Source organism: Oenanthe melanoleuca, chromosome 11, assembly GCF_029582105.1.
Source record: "Oenanthe melanoleuca isolate GR-GAL-2019-014 chromosome 11, OMel1.0, whole genome shotgun sequence".
Taxonomy (NCBI): domain Eukaryota; kingdom Metazoa; phylum Chordata; class Aves; order Passeriformes; family Muscicapidae; genus Oenanthe; species Oenanthe melanoleuca.
This window is the reverse complement of record NC_079345.1, coordinates 10,477,727-10,500,459: the sequence shown is the minus strand read 5'-3', so window position 1 is coordinate 10,500,459 and position 22,733 is coordinate 10,477,727. Positions and strand designations below refer to the sequence as shown.

The window sequence follows — 22,733 nt, the reverse complement described above, 5'->3', positions numbered from 1 at the left end:
GATGCTTGGGTTAAGAGAACAGAAGGTATTAATATGACGATCTGAATTTTCATCTCTTAAACTTGGCTGCAGCATTTAAAAGGGTCTTGATCTGGGGATATTAAATGTGTAACTACTAATATAAATAATACAATTAGAAATGTGAGTTCTGTGTGACTGTATAATTTCACTTTCTATGTCAAAATAGTTTTTTGTCTGCTGACATAGTTCTAAGTCAGCTTTCTTGAAGGAGTGGTTACGTTATGGCCTCATAGTAGCAGAACATGGAGCTTGAAAGTCTGCAGATAGAACATTTGCAGTAGTGTGTATGTGTGAAAATGAACTGCCTGATTAAAACCAGAATATGTTTTTACTGAAAATTGTTATTGGTTTTGTGTAAATCCATTTTTAATACTAAAAAGAAAAAAAAAAAAAGGTATGGGGGAGGGAAATAAATTAGTGGGTAGCAAGCAAGACTGAAAGAACATACAACTAAAGGTGGAGAATAATAACCAGTTTACTAAATAAGATTTACTTCATGAAAGATGGAGAAAGTTGTTTGCTGATTTAGCTGGTATAGCTAGAACACTGTACTTAGCTGTTTTCATATTCAAGATTATGTTCTGTACACATATATAGTACATTAGAACTTAGCTAGTCCTATTTCAAAGTCTGCTGAAATATTTTGAATTCCATTTTATATTTATCACAAACAACTATTTATTTTCTTGGGTTGAACCATAAATATTTGTAGAAGTGCTGTAATCTTTTTTTAAAAACAACTATTTGAAAATTTGCATAACGGCCTTAAGTAAATAACATGACTTACAAGTCAGGCTATGAATCTGTTGCCTGTGATGCATTTTTTTGGTGACTTGTTCCATAATCAGAATTTATATAAATAAATTCATTACTAGACATTCAAATTAAAGACATTAATATATGTAATATTATGTTACATTACTAGACATTAGAATATACTTAGAGATTTACATCAGAAATGTTAGTTATTTATATCCTATTTTCATTTTACACCTACTTTTGCCTTAGATTTGTACTAACCCAGTCAATAAGCATATATAAACCATGTCAACTTTTGCTGTTTCATTGCATTTTTGATTTTTAATTGCATTTTTCAAATAAATTTTAATCAAAAAATATTTTACTGCTTATTTCCACTCCTAAATCTAAGACACCATTGGGCTCAGAAGATAGCAGATAGACTATCCACTGTTTGAACTGGTACTCCAGTTCCTGGTTTCCTGAGGATAAATGTGATTGCTCCAATATAAATGTTTTAGATCACAGTGACAGCTGTGGAAATTAAACATAGCCAGCAAAATCTATTTTCTGTCTAGCTAAGTAAAGGAAAGGACAGATGAAAAAATTCCCTGGGCGAATGAATTCTTATGAACAGTGATGAATCTTTTCCCTCTGCTATATTAATTTTATTGTATTGTTAGGGAAAAAAAAATCTAACTTGGATTTCTGTGTATGTTTTTTATATTCAAGTTTATCATATTAAGGTGAGAAAATTAGAATATCTCTTCTAGACCATGTTGTAGCATACGTCACGAACACTTTTCTAACCACAGGGGAAAAGTTATAAGTTATCCTTTAGGATAGTTTTCAGAGAGTTGCAATGGTTTGTGAATGAAATAGACTTTAAAATTCTATGAAAATCTGGGGTTTGGGGAGAGGTGAAAAAATTTCCCAGGAATTTCCTTTGTCCTAATTTATTATGAACAATGTTTTGATTTCCGAACTTTTGCCTTATTTTGCCTTAAAGTATCTTAAAATTTTGAATCTACAATTCTGTTTCTCAAACATAAGTTTTGATACCTGCTTCAGAGGCTACTATCATGCAGAGAAATGCAGAATTTTTTCATATAGGCTATGCAGCAGGTTGGGCACCGAGGAAGAATAAGAAGAGAGATATTTCTCTTTGAGTCAATTTTGAGTCATCTCTGGATTGTTTTCTGCCTGAGGCACTGTCCTGGCCTCTGTAGTTCTGGAGGATTCCTTTTCCCTGCCAGTGAAACTGCTCAGCCTTGACCAGTGGTTTGAGTCCCCTGTTTGCACTTAGAGACAAAAAAATTCTCCCTTTAGGTGCTTCTTTCAGCTGGGGCTTGGGTGCTGTTGTTAATAAGCTTACACTCCTCTTCTGTGGGCCAAGTCCACAATTACTTCTTCCATAACTCCTCTAGCAAAGGATGCTTTGTAGAAACTCGCCATTAGAAGCAATCTGATAGTCTTTTTTGTGAGCTATACCAGTCACTGGATATTTCTATTTGGCCTAAAATGTCAAAATGAACTATGGAGTGCTCAGTTGTTGCATTATGATTTTATTCTTTCTTTGCTGAGATGGAGGAGTTAATGTAGGTTATAGTTCAGAAGTGAGGCTGTGGGACATTATTTGTGTATTTTTAAAAATATTAGTATATTGTGACCCTTAAGATATGAAGGCACTTTTTTTTTTTTTTTTTTTTTTTTGAAGGGGAAAAAAAGCAGCTCTTTAAAAAGTTTATTGCAAAGTAAATGGTTAAAATGGAGCTGCAGTTACTTGAAAGAGACAAATATACATTCATTATTTCCTGAGTATGTTGTTTTTACAGGAAAGCAAAGGAAGCCATGGCTGGGTGTCATTAAGGAGTAGCTTGTGGAAAGCGGTGAAATGAGCAATGAGACTTGTAAAGTGTCATGAAAACTGAAACACCAGGGTACAAAGTACTGCTTATCCTTCCAGATATGGATACCATATGGCAACATGAAGGGAAATAGAGTAGGAGACAAGAATCATATTATTCCTCACACTTTCATTTGCTTGCTGTTTGCTTTGGGCAAATGACTTAAGAAGTTGTGTCTGAACCTTCTTCTGGCATAGTGTTTATTGACAAGACACCTGTCTTCCCTGTCAGGCTCCTTGAAGTTTCTCTGGTGTAATTCCAGCTTTGGCACTTCTGATTATAAATTTATTGTTGTTTTTCTAATAGTGTGGAAATAATCTCTTATTGACTGTTCCTAAGTTAAAATCTGTATTAATTTTCTGGTAGGATATTCCTTTCTTCTCTTAAAGCATTTCACTTATTTTCCTTAAGAAAGACCATCTGCTATGGTGGGTGCTTGCTGTCCTTGAAATCTCTTGTCCTTTTTTTATCTGCAAATTGCCATTTCTGGACAGCTTTCTACATACCTCTTTTATGTATGTTTGGAATTAAATGGACTGATTGGGGGTGGTTGGAAGGATGTGGAAAGGCCTTGACTTCTGGAAAGAAGCTATGTGATCCATGTACCTTTGAAATGGCACAGAGGAGAAGAGTCTTTATCAGCTTTCCAGGGGCTGGCACAGCTCTGGGAAGATTCTGTCACCTCCTCCCTCACCCATTTTCCCAGTTCCACCTCCTGAGTACACACCCAGTGTTTTATTCATTTATAACAGTTTCACAGCAGTTTCGTATTTCTCTGAAGTTAAGAAATCTTCCTTAAATATTGTTAAACCAAGTCTTACCAAAATACAGTACAGTTATCTTCACTGTAATAGTTGTTTAAAATGGCAATTCTGGCAAATTTCACCTTTGTTCTTCCGACTTTGTGCCTGTGAAACTATACTGGAGGATTTCTGATGTTGTCCCCCAAATTTAATGGTTGACAGATAAAACCAAAGCCAAGAGTGTTGCAAGACCAGGGAGAGCATGCTTATCCATTCTTTCACTGTTACTTACACTGAAACTTCCACTTATTTTGCCTCATACCATCTGAATGGATCATTAATGTATTTGGCTTTGTCTTCACCTAAGGCTGTGGAAGTGAGCAGCTATTTGACTGTGTTGCAGCAAGAAAACGTGATTTTAAGAACAGGTCCTTTTGTCATAGCAATGGGTGTTATGTCAAGAAAGAACAAGAAAAGCTGCTCAGAAAGGTTGTATGGGAGGTCAAGAAAATTGTGCAAAACTCAACAGAAGATGTTACAAAGGGAGCCCCTGATGTAAAAGGTTTATGCTTTGTATGTTGCAATTCTGAAAATTAATGCTTTGTGTGTCATATCAGGCTGTTGTGGGCATGTAGTGGTGAAATTACAGATAATAAATTACTACTCTTTCTACTCATGCTGCATAACTTTCTCCTAATTTTAGCATCACAAGGAAATGCAATTTAGTGATTCTCTATGCTATGGAGTTTAGTTCAAATGTTTGAACTTTCCTGTGGTCCAGGAAAGCTGGCATTTTAAGAAGTATTTCATAGTTGCATAGGTTACCATTACGGCATTATAATGACTTTGCAGTGCTTTGTTCAGTAGAACACTAGCCTATTTGTGGGGGAAAAATGTCCAAAGGACATCCTAACTTCTGTTCTCTACAGAAGTATTTGATATGACACAGCATTAAGGGATAGAATCAACCCCATACATTCTCAGTTTCAGAAAGAGGGGGAAAAACTGAAATACGAAGCTATTCCCACTAGAAATGTTGTAAATCTTACAAAATATATAAGCTTTCCTCTTGAACATACATCAAAGGCATAAAACTTGGGAGATTAAAATATGTTTTTAATCTTGGTTTGATGAGCAAAACTTTCACTGTAATATTTATTATGAGAGGCTCTACTTGTGTTGCCTCTTCCCTTTGTTCTGTTTATATATGACTTCCTTTCTTCCAAAAAAAGTAGGAAGTATCGTTTTCACAAAGCTGAAGGATATTGCAATGGTTTGTTCATTTAAGCTGAATTGTAGGCCCACGTGGCAGACACAAACTTTTCTTTTATTGTCCTGGGTCCCAGAGGACAAGCAATGCTTTCTGATGGCTTCCCATGAATGCCTTTCATTTGTGGAGGAGTTTCAGTGGCTTATGCTGACTGTACAAAGATCAAACAGGCAGGAAAATTGTGGTTTTATGAAACTTAGCCAAGATCTTTGTTATTTTCTCAGAAGTTTTTCTTCTCTAACCCTATTTTTTAAGGACAATATTAGGATACTTAGTTTTAGTGAATGATGGAAAAAAAGATTGTTCTATCATTTTCTCTTTAAAATTTAAGTATTTTCTTGGTTATTAGAAAATTTGTAGGCATGTTTAAAGAAACTACTGTCCATAATTGCAGTCTGTCTTTATTGCATTTGGAATCATTGGTATCCAAAATTAAGCTTAAAAAAATGTTGTGGCTGTTTGGTCCTGCAATTTGATCTATTTTGGGCCACTGCGCCTGCAGAGTTTTGCTGAAATCGCCCAGTTGTTTTTTTTTTTTCGCTTGGTCACAAAGGTCTGTCTAACAGATTTGATTATGATTTGACCTGTCAAAGTCTCATTTGTTTCAAGAAAAGTGTTTTTTTTTTTTTTTTTCCCTCCACAGGTTCTCTTAGCATTCATTACAGAGACTTCCTTTTTGCTCAGCTGTTGGCAAGCTTAAGTATTGGAAAGGGATGTGCAGACCACAATGTCTTTTTAACTGCAGTGATGGCATGTTTTGCCAGCAATACATAATTTTCGTTGTGTTACTCATATAAAACCTCATGTTTGTCGTACAAATTCGGTTTTTGTTGAAGGATTACTTTAATAAAACTAAAATGGCCTAAGTTTCTGAAGTGAAACCTGGAGCATCTTTAGGGGTCAGACGTAGCTGTAACTTGAACAGCTGTACAACATGCATCCTAGATTGTTTTTAATTGTCTTCCCTTTCTCTAACAGCAGTAATTCTTGTTTATATTGTCAAGAACCTTTCCACTGAGCACAAGAGCACCATACTTTAAGGTCACATGCTTAACCCCACTGCGGGGTTACAATGCAAATGGGCCCCCTTTGTTTTCATTAATGTGTGAGGGGTGGGTGCAAGGCAAGGCTGTTCACAGGGCTTAAATAACTTATTGTAAAAGTGTCTTAAAGAAAGCATATTTTGTCTCCATACCACAGTTGTTTAGCATTACTCTTGTGCATCCAACCGACAGCCAGTTTGGCAATGGATTTTTGTGTGTCATTTGGTTCTTTTGACCTGGGATACTTTTTCCTTTTTGCTTTTTTTAAACTGAGCTAATGGATTCACCTCAAATAATACAAAATGAAGAAGCCTTTTCTCCTTCTGTTCCTGATTGCCTAAAAAGTAGTAAACAAAGCTGGAACTGCTCTTTTCCACCCCAAACCCTTTACATAACAATTTGCCAGCTACTGTTTCTGTGTTGATGAATAAGTTTAAAATTAAGACTTTGTAAAAATGTCAAAATAGTATTCTCAGTACTTTTAATCAGTTAAAAATTAACAAAGTGTAGCCTTTTTGAATGGCTTCAGGAGTTTGAAGTCTTTTTTCTGCCTGTCACTGATGTATGGAAGAAGAAATATATTGAGATACTACAGGTTGTTTTGATTATCTAGAATTTGCCCTGAGTTCCAAGATTTTAGATTATTTCAAACCCAGTGCTGATGGTAATTTTTGGCTGGAAATTTTAGTTGATTTTGTAGACCAAAATAACTTTTTAAAAGTTGAAGTCATGCTTTTAAGTACTACAAAGTGTCAAAAACAAAGCAGATTGGGTGGGGGATATCTCACTTTTTTCCCAGGATGAAAACTCTTCAATATGGACTTAAGTTCATAGTATTTGGTTGCTCTGTTTTTAAATGGAAATGCTGCGGCAAGTTTTCATGTATGCTTCTCAAAATACTTATTTTCCTCCTAATAACTGCTATGCTCTTGGGCTTTGGGCAGAGACATTTTATCTTTAGTTTTAATTTTCTTGCACTTCATCTCTAGTAAGAGCAACTTACTATATCTTGTGATCTCTGCAGTATGGCAATAACTGATTTGACTAGTTATAAACAGGGTGAAATCTGCCATCCTTAAAAGATAATTTAGTACTCAAGAACATAATGGTAGTGTGATATTTAAGGAGTTCTGTTAATAAATATTTAAGAAAAATTTTTGTGAAACAAAGAAAATGTATAGCATTTAAGATGTTAGTAGATATGAGTCTTTCAGCATGCAGTCTTGACAGAGTTTTTACAGAATAGGAAAAAGTACTCAAATATCATTAAAAAGCACTGCATATCCTAATGAAAATGTTTTAGCTTTTTTTTTTTTGCTTTTTTTTTTTTCCTAGAGGAATGTAGTTATCCCTGAATATTGATTTGGTACACATAAAAAGATTGCATAATGACATCCTAAATAAAAAATTTAAAAGTGGGAAAAGAAAAAAAGAACACTGACGGCAGAATTCAAATGCTGAGGAGAGACACCAGTTTATCAAATGACATATTTTTATAAACCACATTAATAGTTTGGGTGATTGTTCACCTCTTATGTGTGGGCTCTGAGTGCTGTGAAGTGTGATTTGCCCTGTAGCATTATGGTGAAGCAGGTAGACAGTAACAGTACATGGAGATTTTTAGAGCTCTAGCACAGCTTGTCATGATGTATCTTTAACAGTAGAGGTTTTTGTATGAGAGAACACAGGTCAAAACCTTCTCCACAAATTGCTATTTTTCATTTCTGCAGCAGCCCAGGAGATAGAAAAGCTTTTTTGGGCTAGTGGAGAACATCTCCTTTGTGGCATACACTGGGTACATGTCTGTTAAGGATGCTTTGTGTAAATGCATCCTTGACATTGCTTTTTACCAGTGGATTAACAGCTCCTTCTGGAAGAGTGCAGAGGTGATTTGTCAGCCACCTCTGACCTCTCTCTTAAGTTGGACTTCACAGCTGAACTTGAGAACCCATATCTTGTTTCACGTGCCTGTGCAAGGAAGCGTTGGTGAGTGGTGAGGCAGGAGCTGGGAATGTTGTGGTGCAGGGTAACAGAATGCACTGTTATGGGGTGTCTGAGCTGTAACAGTGTTGTCTGTTTTCCAAATTGTCATAATTTGTGAGCACATCATGCAGGTGTCATCTCTTGAATTGCCAGAATCTGCAGCACATTACTTTTGTTTTGGAGAGAAATCAGTGTGCATATGTTTGTGTGTGTTTGATCTGGTTGTCACACTGTTTGTTTTCTTTGTTAGGCACATGAATCAGATGATTAAAGTTTCTTTTTCCTGATTGAATGCTGTCATATTAATGGAAACTCCCTATATAATTTTTTTAATGTATAGTGAAATTTTTAAATAGTTGGACAATCTCCTTCAGTGTTGTAGCATGGTGTTTTACTGGAACAAGCTTAATCAGACTAATCAATATCTGCCTACAGTTGGCATTAACAGCCTTATAAAGTGTAGGTTTTACAGATACATTCAGAAGAAAAATAACTAGCAATCTATGTTACTGAGTTCCTGGTAGAATGGAAGTTGGCAACTGAGTGTGTCAAGGGGGTGAGAACTCGGTGGGAATTGATGTGTCCTTGGAAGGGGTGGAGGTGTGCCTGAGTGTTCCTTGGGTTAATGCTCCAGATCTGTGAGGCTGCCCTGAAATTAAGTGGAATGTGATAAAACAGTAACTGTAGGTGTGGTATCCTGGTGTGTATACAATACAGCAAACACGGGTTTGCACATACAAGATTAGATGAAGTCTTAGTATTCTTTTGTTTAGGTGGAGTTGTGTATTTTAGGTTTTTTTTATTATGGAAAAAAAGTGTAGTTTTCTTTTGAGTGTACAGGATGTAAAGTTTAATCAGACATTAATTATAGTTCAACATTGTAATTTTGCAATTGTCTTTTTTCTAGTAACATTTGTGTTGCCTTTTTATATTAGTAAGATATATTCTCCTTTATAACGTGAAATGGAAAATTAGTGTCTGTGTATATAAGTGGCATATATATATTACAGGCTTATATAGTTTTATGCTCCAGTAAGTCAGAATGATGTGCAAAACCTTTTTCCACAGCATGCTCTGAATGCAAGAGAGTTAGGAGTAAGTACTTGCCTTGCTCTTTCAGAAGGAATCCTTGTTTAGTGTAGGTACTGACTCCAAACTGGTGATGGTACATATTTTGGGCAGCTATTTGAAGTTAAATCAGTAGGCTTTTCTGTTTGTTCTCCTTTGTCAGCTCCCCCATTTTTAAAATTTGCTAGTACGTTGCATTTTGTTGTACATTTTTACATTGCACATCATCAGCATTTTCATGGCCCATGTGTGAAATACCTAGCTCATGCTTTGATGTAAAATATAGTTATGTACTCTAACAGAACTGGAGAGAATAAGGCACTGAAATCAGACAGCCTAGTTTTCCATTGAGGAACGAGGATCATAGCTTCCAAAAAAGTGTATTTCCCAATGCTATTGTCATCAACTACTGGCAATGTCTGGTGATGTTCTCCTTGCTGCGTGACAGTGTCATATCCCCATACATTAAATACATGTAGTGTAGCAGGCTCTGCTTTGGTTTTATTTCCTGTGCTCTTCCAGCAGTGTGCTCTCAATTTTCTTCCTGTCTGTTTTGCTGTGGCAGCTGATATCAGTACTGCACTTAAATGATTATGAATTTTAAATCTTCACAACGGTGTGCCATGGTGTCACTGGGGGTAATGAAGTTGTTACTTGATCCAAGTGTGACAAAACTTCATTTTTGAAAAAACATGGTGAGAATCCCACTCTCACAGGGATATCCACAGACCTGGTGCCTTTAGTGCTGTGAGGATGGTAAAGGCATTGAGCCCCTTATGCCATTTGAAGATATGATTCAGCTGTATGTGGTTATCTTGCATATGTACTAAATTGCTATTCTGCTAGGGCATGTGTCTTAGACAAAGCATGCCCACAGGCACTTCTGGACATGTGGCTTGCTGTTTCATTTGATTGTGGCTTGCAGCTTCTTCATTCTGCAGTGTTTAACCCATTCTGTAACTTGGCTTTCTGTTTTAAATTATTTCAGTAAAACTAATGACACTGGAAATACACTTTAAATTTCTGCACAACTATATTTTAGTAGACACTATGTTAAAAGGTGTTGTGACTAAGGCAGTAAATAGCTTAATGGCAACATAGCTTCAGTGATGGGATGAAAATGCTGATATTCTAGACTTTTCCATACTAAATAGATACTGAGATGTGCTATTCAAGAAAATCAGTAATATGACATGAAATTGAACACTAAAAAATCATTAAAAATAAAAATGTAATAGTTAATTCAGAATCTAGCATTCAGTGTTTTCTGTTTTTCTTCATATGTGGATGCTATTTTTTTTTTTGGGGGTGAGTTTTACTGTTACCTTTAGAGATTCCAGTTTGCATTTTGAGCGCTACAAAGAGCAGAGATTTAGTTTGGAGATTTTGGTACAAGTTTGCATCTATAAATATTTTAAGATAAGTTTGTATGTCGCTTAGAGTATTAGGGCTTAAGTATAAATTAGATAAGTCGAAACAATGCCTCATGTCTTGAATTATTTCATTAGAATCAGTAAAATTAGATGAGTATTTAATTTGAACTACAGTTCATTTCAGTGTTTGAGAGATAGTATTACCAATTTCTTGTTTTGAAGCCCATAATTTTTTTCTGTCATCTCTCCTCCACCCTAAATTATTCACAATAGTTGATGTTGTTAATTTTGAGATGCTAAGAAAATTACAGAGTAGTCTTTTGATTTCTTTTGAATGCATAAAATCATTTGTTGTGTAATTCTTCAGTGCTTATTAGAACTGCACATAATTGTTGATGAAAATTCAGACTGCTGGCTAAGTGAGTGTGTGCAGGTTGTGCTCAGCATGATTCAGCACTGCAAAATCTAAGCTGTCCAGAGTGCAGATTAGCCAAGTGACTCTTCTAGTGCATCTTAGCTCAACTGATTTCAGCAATAGCAGGTAATCACTGAAGCATACACTGCTGTGCAGTCCTTCAGAACTTAAGTGTTCAGTGTAACTAGTATTTGCATGTGACCAAAATGGAAAAAGGGAGGTGTATACAAAGGAATGAATTATAACAAAGAACACTTTCTGCTTCAGTTCTTGTTCAGAAAACATATGTTCAGCCATGCAGGCAACAGTTGGGGTAAAGACACACTGTAGGTTTGGAAACAAAAGGAGTGTTCTTTTCTTGCATTCACAATGTTTTCAGACATATTCACTTATTAGGGACTGGCCTGTCAGCTGCATCTTCTTGCAAGCGTGATTTCTTTTTCCTGACTTCTTTCAAAAGCTTTTTCCCCACAATGTTTTACACTTCATATAATCCACTATGCATGCTAGGCCTGCCTGGGTCTTTGTGCTATTGATGATTCAGAGGTGGAGGGGCTGTGCTCTGGGAGAATGTGGCTGAAGGGTAACCTTTCAGTCACCCATACATCTGAAGATGCTAAGCCACCCTTATTCCAAATATCTTAAGTGGTCTGGTTGCTCTTTCATGATGAGGTGGGTTATACTTCACCTTTAGAACATTGCCAAACTGATTAGTGCAGCAAAAATATTTTGGAAGTGTTGATCTTATTACATTTTTTAGTTTGTGACTACATATTGAAAGTCTTATAGAGAGTCATCATAACTGCTTAAATCATCCAGTAAAATGAATTTTTTTTTTCTCAATTGGAAATTCATTCAGTTGTGGTATGCCAGAATAACCAAAAATTACTTGGGCATTACTTCTGTTTGGACTCCTTTTTCCTAAATTTATGGTTCAAGACCCTGGTATAAATATTCTTATATAGGCACAAAGGTAATGCTTATTTCCAAATAAGCTCAATGTGGTTTAATTTATGACTTTTAAACTCATATAGCTAGAAAATGTACTGCTTTAGCTCCACAGGCATAGATAAATGGAACAACTTTCTAGTGCAGACAAGACCTACAGTTTCTTTGGAAATGTCGAAGTGATCTACTCGCTGTAGGTTTTTCTAGGTCAAACTACTCATCTATCAAGTCAGGTATTCATCCTTTGTTGTCAGCAGTGAATACCTCAAAGCAAGGCAGGGCTGCCTACATTTTAATGCATGTAGACTTGTATATAGAGCTTAAGCATATGTCTGACTTTAAGCATTCTGCTCTATAATTGGGCTATGTACATGTTTAGTTTTGATGTGCACCATTGAATATAATGGTAGGGGAGAATGTTTGGTCTTTGTGGCAATGGTTTCACACCAGCAACTTGAGCTTCCTTTTATGTTACAGAAATGGCATTTCTTTTCTAAAATTCTCTATTCTTTATATTTTATTTAAAAACAGACATAATGTTTGTCTTAAAACCCTTGATTTTATGTTGAAAGTTCTCAATCAATAACCAGAACAGTTAGGGAGTTTTATGTTGGCTTGCAGATTATTCATATTTTCTTGGAGTATTAATAGTGTTATCTGAATTCTCAGCCTGGGAAATTACCACTGATAAATGTTCAGTGATTAGAATTTCCCATATAAGGTCCTTCAGACCATGAGGATCATTTACTCAACTAGAAAATCCTCAGACAAGAAAACTCCATGTAAATATTTTCTGTTGGAAGGTGCCAGCAAATGCATCCTTGCCAATGTACGTCAGAACTGCCAGAAGATCTGTGAGGATGGGGATTAACTTTTTAGCACTGTCATCTTAAGAGCTTTGACAGGGAAACATTATTTAAATGTTTTTTCCTTGACTGAGTATGACTGAAAAGATGTTAACGGTAGATAAAACTAATATAAAGCAGTTAATGATACTGACATATATTCTAAGTCTGCACCTTTTTCTTTTCTTGAGGTCTGTGTCAGAAATCCTTGAGAATACTACAGCTTTAAAATAAATTGTCCTTCCTTCTCAAATGAAGTTTGATGATTTGTCTCCAATCTGATAAAAGAAAGCATATGCTAGTATATTGCTTCTTTTGAGGAATTTTTTGTTTTGTTTTTTAGGCTCCTTAAAAATAAATTATGTTTTAGATGTTGCAGTAACTTCTCTGAATCTCAGAAAGAAAATAGTTAATAATTTCTTTCCTTTCAGTTCCCATGAGCCTACCTTCATTTCACAGTTTGCATATAACAGCTAGTAAGAGTAGAATGTACTGAACCTTAAACAAATCTATTAGGATCACTGTGGCAAGAAACTGGGAAAATGGCAGGAAAAACGAACAATGATTTTGTAAACCCTCCAAAGGTCAGAAAAAGGCTTTCAGTAAGTATGCAGAGGCTAGAAATCAAATCCCATTTCCTATCATAAGAAACCAGTTGTTGTAGCAGCAGTGGTTAATGTACTGTATGTGAAAGATTTAAGACTAGTTGGAAAGCTTTGCTTCTGTTTTATTAGGCTGCTATTGAAAAGCCAACAGCATAACTTCAACTAGGTGCTTTGAGATTTCTTAATGGGCTGTCAAGGGCAAGACACCAGGTCTGTGCTATACTAGCTCTTTCCTGTACATTAAAACAACAGGGGCCAAATGATCATATACAGAAGTATGAATTACTTGATGCTTTCTCTGTTCCATATGGTCAGCCATGTCTTTGGCAATTAATCATGTACAGAATCAGTTGAGTGCTCTCTGAAGCATTGAAGTCAACATTTAGTTGTACCTGTGCCAGTGGGGGCAGTGGGGGTTGTGAGTGTAAAATAGCAGGATGAGGAGCTGCTGGCGCCGAAGCCAGAGCAGCTGGCTTCTATAAACAACACTTTTTTCCTCTGTACCTTTTTTTTTTAACTTTCTTTGACAAACATGACTCATTTTTCAATATCATCCAGAACATGAGGGTTGCTGAGTGAAACTGTGATATCTGGCATAGTGGATTAATAAACAAAAGGCAGAGAATTGGGTTTAATGTGCCCAAATTACCTGGTGATAACTTAAACCATACTGGCTGTTTCTATTGTATCAATGAAAATGGGTGCGTTTGCTCATATTTTAAGTAGAAATTTTAAAATTAAAGAAGAAATGAACAGGGTTTTGTAATCAATTACTAGCATTTTATTTTTTTTATCGTGGAGGAGTTAAAACATGTTAAATTAACAAGGCTTAATAGATTTCAGGTTCTTTTTCCCTCCTTTCTAAAAGGGCTTCTAGTTTCATAGAATTGCATCAGAATGTTTCTTTCACTGAAAGCAAATAAAATGACAAAAATAACAGGGAAAATACAGAGTAGTATTTTAATCCTGCTTACAGATTTTACTCTTTGTTTTTCCTTTCTGTATTAGTTATTGATTTTTTAGAGATGACTGCTATGTTAAAGTGGTTGGTAAAGATTCAAAAGCTTATCTTATTTAAACTGGTGGTGAGTAAATTAAATCTTAACTTAGTGTGAAAAATCTGATTTGTTGACCCAACAAAGTAGGACCAAGAGGCAAACTGTCCCAAGTGCCACTTTAGTTCAGACTGAAGGCTAATTTGTTTGACAGAGCACTAAGCTTCATGTCTCCAGTTATACAGTGTTTCTAACCTTATGTCTGACTCCTCATGAGGTCTGTGTTGAAGGAAGTAAAAAATCTAGCTTTATAAGATTGAAAATATACCAGTGCGGGGTTTGAAGTGTTTAGATGTTGGTTTTTCTTGCTTGTTTTTAGGCATGTTGTGATATTCACTCACAGTTCTGCAGGGTAGTGGCCTAGGGATGTTAAAACAGAGTTTATTCTGCTGCATATCTAAGGAAAAAATATTATTGTAATTCTGTTACAATACCTAGATTAGCTTTGTTAGGTATCTAATTTTGTGTGTACTCCTGGGTGAATAGAAAGACTTGGATATAACTGTTTCTATTCAGTCCTGTGTCACTGATATTTTGTTGGTAATAATGGGAGAAATAGGGTGTTGGTCTCTTGAAATCTAATCTTAGAACCTTCCTTTCTTACATAATGAGAGAAAATGCTCTGGTGGCTTTTGCCTGCTATGCCTAAATTTAGTTCTGCTGCTGTACCTGGAGGAAGGCAAAGAGTACAGTTTCCTAAATACTGTGTTTAACATAAAAGACTGGATTTGCTCCTGATAGATTTATACATATACATATGTGTGTGTGAGTACATAGATTTGGGCTTTTTGAGTGGTGACTTGTGTGTTTATGACTTGCACCATTTGGGTTTTACAAAGAAAGCCCTAAACACACTAAAAAATCTGTAAGGAGATTTGGGTAAGATTTACTGAAAATACTAGCAGTACTGCTTGTTAAATTGGTGGTGGCCAATGAGACAGGGAGTTGCTTCCCACAAGTGATAAGCAATTTGCGTAATCTCGTTGCTTAGGTTCTCCAGGATATGTTTTTACCAGCTCAGGAAGCAGAAGAAAGAAAGTTTCACCAGTTTGTAAACATTACTACCCTCAAGAATCTCTGTGAACACAAGGATGAGATAAGACAGGCTGTAGGGCTGGTTGCATTGTTTATTTATTCTACTGTCCTGCAGTCCCAAGTGTGCTGAAAACCCCTGAGTCAGTGCTGAGTCCAGTTGAGAATTGTGAAGGCTTCACTCAGCATTGGGCAAAGGGGGCCTCTGCAGGCAATTATCTGTCATTAAAAGAATTGAGGCACAAGATCAGATTTTCTTTGATGGGATGTGCAACTATAGTGGTGTTCAAAAGAAGGTCATTCCAGCTCTTTAGAGCAGGGGTGGTATCAGCCGGGTTTCTGATGGATTTTTATCAGTGTTGATGTGAGGAAATGGCTTTCCCAGCTGATAACATCTTTGACCGAGTTTCTTGAACCCTTGACCTTTATCAGTCAAGGTATATATCGAATCCCCTTGTTAAAAATAAATCCCAAAACAAGTTACATGGAAAAGACAACTTTCAAAGGAACATTCTTTATAATATTATTTTACCCAGAATGCTGCTTTATTTGTTACAATTTGAGATTTTTATTGCGATTATAAGAATAGCAAGTTATTAAGAAATGCCTCTATAAAAGCTACACATCAAGCCCTGCACTGGCATTCCAGGTGACCTTACTGCCCTTTCAGCACTCTTAGAAAACAAGTAAATCAGTTAAATTGCTATGTATTCTTGTTGTATGTTGCTTAATAATACTATTTCACCCTCCAGGTAGCTGTGACTGTACTCACAGGGCTCAATAAAGAAGCGTTTATGATGTCAGTGTCAAACTATGCGTTTGACTCGAGCCATGTACATCACCACATAAATGAAAGGTCTTAACAGAAGACTGGAGCAATAGAATTGTTCTTTCAGTAAAAAATAAACTATGTTCTGTTTCCGGAATTATGATGTTTCTGTAGATGGAAGGGACTTTACTCAATGAAACTCAGGAACAAACTTGCATTTTGACCAGGTTAAGAGAATTCATACCATTTCACACACAGTGTGATTGTGAATACATGGAGAAGCGATCACCCATCTCCGACTGATAATATCTATTAACACCATATTTTTATCAGATTTTAACTGAAAATTCTTTAGCAACTCCCAGTTCTCCATGCTCTGCATTTTTTGAATCACTTATTTTGGGGATCTTGATGTTTGTTGCAGCAAATAATTGTACTTTTAGATTTGTGAGGCATGGCAAAATTAAACTTGGCACTTCCCTGAAGTCTAGGGGAGAAGCAGACATTTCACCGTCATCAGTGGATTTTCCTGTCCCTCTGTGAATAAAATGGCCATGCAAACATTCTGAAAGGGAAATCTTGGTGGAGTGTGGCCTAGAGGTATGGCTACAATCTGATCATCCTCTAACACAGTGGTAAACTCTGGTTGTAGTGCTCTGTCAGGTCTTGGACATGATAAAGATACAAGTTAAGCTTTAGTAGGTGTATTTATTGTGAATGACAAGGAGTGGTAATTTTCACCATTAAAGATGTGCATCAGCTCATGTGAGTGTTTCACTTGCTGAAGTCCTTTATCAAATCCTGCTTTAAACTGTGCAGCTGCTGGAAGTGAGGCTCTAAGGTCAGGATTGTTGAGGTTGGCGGATATTAGAGCTTGTGGAAAAGATGTTGTAGGTCAGTGCAAGGGAAACCCATGTCAGGGAATCCTTATCTGAAAATGCTCTCTGGCTTTTTGTTTGCTTTGTAATGTCAAAGCAGGGTCAAGAATGTGATCTGTATAGACAGAGTTTTGAACATTTGGAGTTTTTACAAGAAAATGTTCTTTTTGATGTTTAAGTCCCGTATGATGGGGTAATGCCTTTTGGTAGGCCAACTGATAGAGCTGGGAGATGGGGAGAAATATGCTTTTAGTTCCCTGCATGTGATGTTGGTGCAATAAAGTTATTTTCTGTCTCTGTAAACCCTATCATGCTTCTCTCTTGGAATGACCATAGCAGTAACAATGCTACTCCTACTTTACATAGCTTAAGAAGTGTATTATCTGCATGTTATTTTTTTCTTGTGAAAAAAACAACAAAACTATCATAATGAGGATAGATCTCTTTTCACAAACTGACAATAACAGTAGTGTCTCTTGCAGAATTCCCAGAGGAATTTTAGTTGGGCAGGACAGAATGTAATATGTATGTGATGTTGAGGAGGCAAAATGCCATGTGTTTTGTCACGTTGTTTCAATAAGGGAGGTTATACTGGGAACAGGAATTACAACTTTTGATTATGTTTGGTTGTGTTTTCAAACTCACATGCACAACTTCCCAGGTTAGAAACTTATTTTTTTGCCTCCTTTTCTGTGAAAAGAAAACAGGTTTGTGCATAATTCTATCTGTTCTGTCATCCTTCCCAAAAGCATTTAGGTGCTTTGATATGTTTGCAGAACATGTGACTGGAGGTCAGAATACCAAAAATAATTCCACATATATTGGAGGCTGATTAAGGTGAAAAAGGCAATATAATATCTTCACTTAAGGAAAAGAGACTGAGTTGCTGCCACAGAGACACTGCTGCACACTGAGGAGCACGTGGGCACTGGTGGATGTAGGTCTGGTTGGTAGCTGAGCATCAACCATTTTCTTCCCAGCTTGGCAGACATGGGGAAGTGCAGGGAAAGAAGAGGAGAAAAGGGTATACTGGAGTCAGAAGGCAAAGATGGAGTGAGGGAGCTGGAGTCAGCTTGATGGGAGGATGAAGGGTGATAAGAACATCCCCAGTTCTCTTATGTCACCATTAATTGTCAGCACAATGTTTGGGAGGACCAGTTACATTTGATCTGCAGAGAATGAGTGTCATCCTGCTTCACAGACTATTTAAATCCATTGTATGTATATGTACATTTTTGAGCAGTTTTTAATTTGCTTCATATGTGAAAAGACTTTATTTCTTGTTTGTTTGAAGGATTTAATGATAAAGAGAACATGCTGATGTGGACATCAGCAAAAATTCCATTCAGCAGATACAAAACAAACAGGTATTTTCTTCAACAGCTTTACCAAGGAGCAAAGAGGAGGGTGAAATCCCCCAAACAAATGCTACATTGAGGAAAATGCTTCTGATATTATTTGATACAAGATAATATTTAGAAAATAACTATGCCTCAAGAAAATGTGGGCTAGAATGCACAATGTCTTAGTGTGATACTTAAGGCAATGAGATTTTAAGGTTTACCTTATGTGCCATGTATATTGATTAAATACCAAATATATGGTGGCCATTTCTAACCATCATTTACTGTATTGATTTGTCAGCAGTGGAACTGTAATAAAAAAAGCTATTGATTTACTGTCCTTATTTGCTTATGGGCTTTTTATTAATTTTACACATTGTTTCCTATTTCCAGATTATAATTTTTATGTGTTTCCTTCCTTTAAGACAAGTCTGGTCCTCTCTGAAGTTAGAAAAGAGCAACAAATTGAGGAACAAAGGAATGAGACCATCAGCTGCTTCCTGCTCCTTCTTAAGGAGAGACAAAAGCTGCGTAAAGAATGGACAGCAAGGTGAGAAATACTCCTATAAATCCCTCTGAGTGGGGAAAAGTGACTTGAAAAAACTCTAAATTTTCACTGTTCAAATGGTAATTAATTGAATGGGATAGTCCATGTTTCTATGGGGCAGACTGCTCCCTTACTCATACAGTGCAGGTTGCTGATAGCAGCTTGAGAGGCAGCGCTCAGATCTGAGGAGTGGTGCCATCAAAAGTGCCCTCAGGTTTTCCACATAGTGCTGACACTATGAGCCATGCTTTTTGCTGGAATGCTCTGCTAAAACTGCACTTCTTGGCTTCCCTTGTGCTCCTCCCATTTCCCTGTGGTGCCCTACTGGTGTTGACTGGATTGTGTTGGGTGAGATGTGCATGGACACATGCACAAGCAGTGTGTGGACTGCTGGTGTTCATCTTATGGGACTGTTTTACCACACCTGAGTGCTTCACTGCCATCCATCAGGAGATGCTGTTAACAGTGTTTAAAAATTGTTTCTGTTTGTATAGAGGTTTGTGTTACTGGAATGTAATCAGCTGAATGCATTTCAGAAGCACCAGATACACCATACCTTTAGTTTGTTCAGAAACAGGTGAATGAAAGTGTATTTCCAACATGTTCCACCTTGTTCTTCTCTTAGGCTGCTAAATGAGTTGATGTCACCTTTTTTCACACCTGTGTCCAAAAGCTATAGGTTTATACTATTTTTGCGATCTCCTATGTTCTTATTTGATATTTACATAAACTATCTAGCAGTCTGTGAAATTTTTCTGCCAAAAAATTAAAGCTTTTGTTTAAAAACAGGAGATGTTCCTTCAGTACAATTAAATAGAGTTTTTAGTCAAAAGTATTTTTAAATCAGATTTTTGTAATTCAAATTAAGTATTTAACTGGCATGATTGTTTTACCTGCTCTAATTAAAGTTAAGGACAATCTCTTGCATTTTGCTGGTGTAGTTCCTGAAGACTCTGAGATTGCTTTTAAAATGTTATTTGTAGATTTTGGGGTCTGACACTTGGGTATCTTTTCTGCTCCAAATAATTGAATCTGAATAATGAAGCTGAAACATTTTAGAAATTTTAGATAAAAACTGAACATAAATACACATAATTATTTTACAAATTACAGGTTCTGTTGTATAAGTTTATGTTCCCGTGAGTATGGAATGTTTGTATGCTACTCATTTAAGATTTCAGAGTAAGCTGGCTCTAAAATATTTTCCTTATTATCATGTGGAGTTTATGTTGCCATAATATCATGTGAGGTTTTCCTTCTTGAACAATTTAAGGGATTTTTATGGGGGTTTTGTTGTTTGGTTTTGGTTTTTTTTCCTGATTAGCTGAGTTTTTTTGGGAGGATTGTTTGTTTCTTTGCCTTCCATCACGATGCTTACTAAATAATTCAAATGTTTTAGCAAATGTTGGAAACAGAGGAAATCACTTAAAGCTTTTCTGTGGGATATGTGCATCTTCATTGTGAAAGAGAATAGAAATCTTCCAATGAGTGGAATACCTTTATAGAGTTCATTTTGCCTAACAATGATTTCCTGATATACAGAGTCATCAGAAATCCTGGCAGTAGTGGGTAATTTGGAAGTGCTGTGGGTTTCAGTGTGCCTGGCCTCGCTTGCTGCTCGCAGGGAGCTCCGGGGCTGGAGCCAGGGCTGCACTTGGAGACATAGCCCAGCCTCTGACACAGCAAAGCTGCAGGTCGTGGGGGCTGGGAGAGGCACAAGCAGACAAAGTGCAGGCCTTCTTAAAACTAAACACCTGAAAGAAAATTTCAAGAGCATTGTGCCTTGAAAGTTCTGAAAGAAAGTGTCCTTTGAGTATTAAATATCCATAATCCTTTTTCTTTCCATTTGATGTTTCCCATCCCAGTGGCCTGTCTGGGAGTCTCCCCCGTGTGATGTGCATAAAGAGCCTGTTACCATACACCTCTCTGGGCTCCATCAAAGGCCCAGCTCGGGCTCTGCAGTGGAACTCTGCCTGTGGCAGCCATGGAGCACACCCTGCTGAAAGTTAGGAAACGTCCGCCCCGCTACGGGCAGCGCTGCCCGTGGTTTAGACATCAGTCTATTGTGTACTTTGGAATTACATGAGAAAAATGTGCTTGGACAGGAAATAATTAGCACTTGTCAAAGGGCAGGCAATAGGTTACAGTACTTTACTTTCAACAGGCTATCAGGGGATCAGCTAGATTAGATAATAGAATTTTTTTTCCTGTGGAAGTTAAATACAGATGACTCTAATTACCTTACATTGTGCATTAGAGAGCAGATTATGAACAGTACAACTTCAAGAAATTTAGGTCAATGAAGGGAGGGCAGCTGGCAGAAAACTTCACTCTGCACTTGGTCTTTGTAGAGTTATGTAGTCATTGTGTTCTTTCTTGTGTTTTATTTGTGTCATTAACACCTGAATTGACAAAGAAACCCAAAAAACATACATGTTGAGAACTGCTAACAAACTGACTGAACTTTTGGAAATTTAGTGTTTCCCAGAGAAAGGCAAATGCACTGTTCTGTTATGTACCTACTCAGTTAAAGCATATTCTTGTGCTATTTGCTTTAAGTTGTACCAATGCTTTTGCATATTAATGAGCTGAAATGACTCTTTAAGATTTTATTTCAGCTCCACAGCCCAAAGCACATGGCAGTATGCTTAGTGTTGCACTCACCATTTCATAGACTTGTGATGCAAAGATGTCATCAGTATCTTAAGTATCTGAGCAGGTCTTCCAGGGATTCAAGTTGTTCTTTGAGTGGTAATGATCCAAAATACTTCAGGTAGGACTCAGTGAATGTCCTCTGAGTGTTAACAGAAATGGTCCAGAGTTTCCAAAGCCCCAGATTTGTTTATACTGCTTGATTGTGCCTGATGGACAGGTTGTTATAGCTGTTAAAGAGCTGCTCAGCTTATAAAGTGAGGGGAACCTCAGATTCTACTGTAACAAATAGAGGGTGAAGGGAACAGCTGTGAATTTTGGACTAACCATGCAAACCTGGATAGACTTTTTAGGGTCACTGTATGATAATGAAAATTGTTACCAAATTATATGGAAATTTAACAGCAATAGTGGGAAAGAGAGGGTGGAGTCTAATGCATTGGGTTTGATAAATGAAGTGTGAAGTTACCCATCTGGCTCTAGACAGCCCTCTTTTTCTCTACGAAAGGGAAACATTTAAAAATAACCATGGTACATCTAGAATCAATGACCCATACAGAGAGCTGGAATAGATCAAGATTTAATGGTGACTGTGGAAGAAATTATCATTTGAAAAGTGAGACAAAGGATGAGAAAGTACAGTTCAATATCTGCACCTGATTCATTTTTTTTAAAGGCTTTAATATTTTTTCCCTTTTGATGATGGTATTGACATGTTTTATTTTGCTTTTTAACTGGAACCAGAAAAGTTGTTATACCACAAAGAAGCAGGGGAAAAAGAAAAGGTACTTGAATTTCAAGAGAGGATGTTGCACTTTTCCTGATCAGTATGTGCCTGAGAGCTGAGCTATAGTTAAGTAAAATTGTAGCTCTTATTTTTCCTAATAGCACTTGTATCATGTTATAGTAGCATTGTCTTTAAAGCTTGCATGACATACTGCACTTAATTACTAATAGAATTTCGTTGTATTTTTCATAGACATACATTCACTACCAAACTAATTTGTCACCAATAAATCATCAAGAGATTAATTTAAAAAGTAGTGTTTAACTGCATTGGAGATATTGACTGCTAGGAAAAAATATAGTTAGTTAAACCATTACTAAAGTATGGGGTTTTCAAATGGAAATATTGTATTAGTCCAAAATGGTTTTATTATAAGACAGACTCTGATGTCCTTTTTGCTATTTCCTTCAGTGAAATTGTACCATTTCTCTTATGGAAAATTCAACCAAATGCTGGAAAATGTAAAGATTTGGAGAAAGACATAATGAAGTGGAAAGTTTAAAAAAATTATTTATGATTGTTGAATTTTCATAGTTGTGCTACTTATCCAAATTATGAAATCTTAACTTCTCTCTAAATTATCATCTAATGACAAATTGACATAGTGAAAACAGAATAAACATTCAATAATCTGCACCAAAGTAAACACAAAATTCTTATGGTTCATGAGATAAACAGCAGAAAGGTGCTAATTGATTATATCTGGTAAAA

At 36.5% G+C, this 22,733-nt stretch overlaps 1 protein-coding gene across 1 annotated transcript in view; it reads left to right on the top strand.

Annotated features, from left to right (window-relative positions):
- The window catches only part of FTO (FTO alpha-ketoglutarate dependent dioxygenase), a 220,212-nt gene that overhangs the window by 75,978 nt on the left and 121,501 nt on the right, over window positions 1-22,733 (top strand). Inside the window, exon 8 of the mRNA XM_056500556.1 lies at window positions 18,462-18,586. Within this exon, the coding sequence (XP_056356531.1) occupies window positions 18,462-18,586 (125 nt within the window). The remainder of the gene's footprint in view (window positions 1-18,461; window positions 18,587-22,733) is intronic.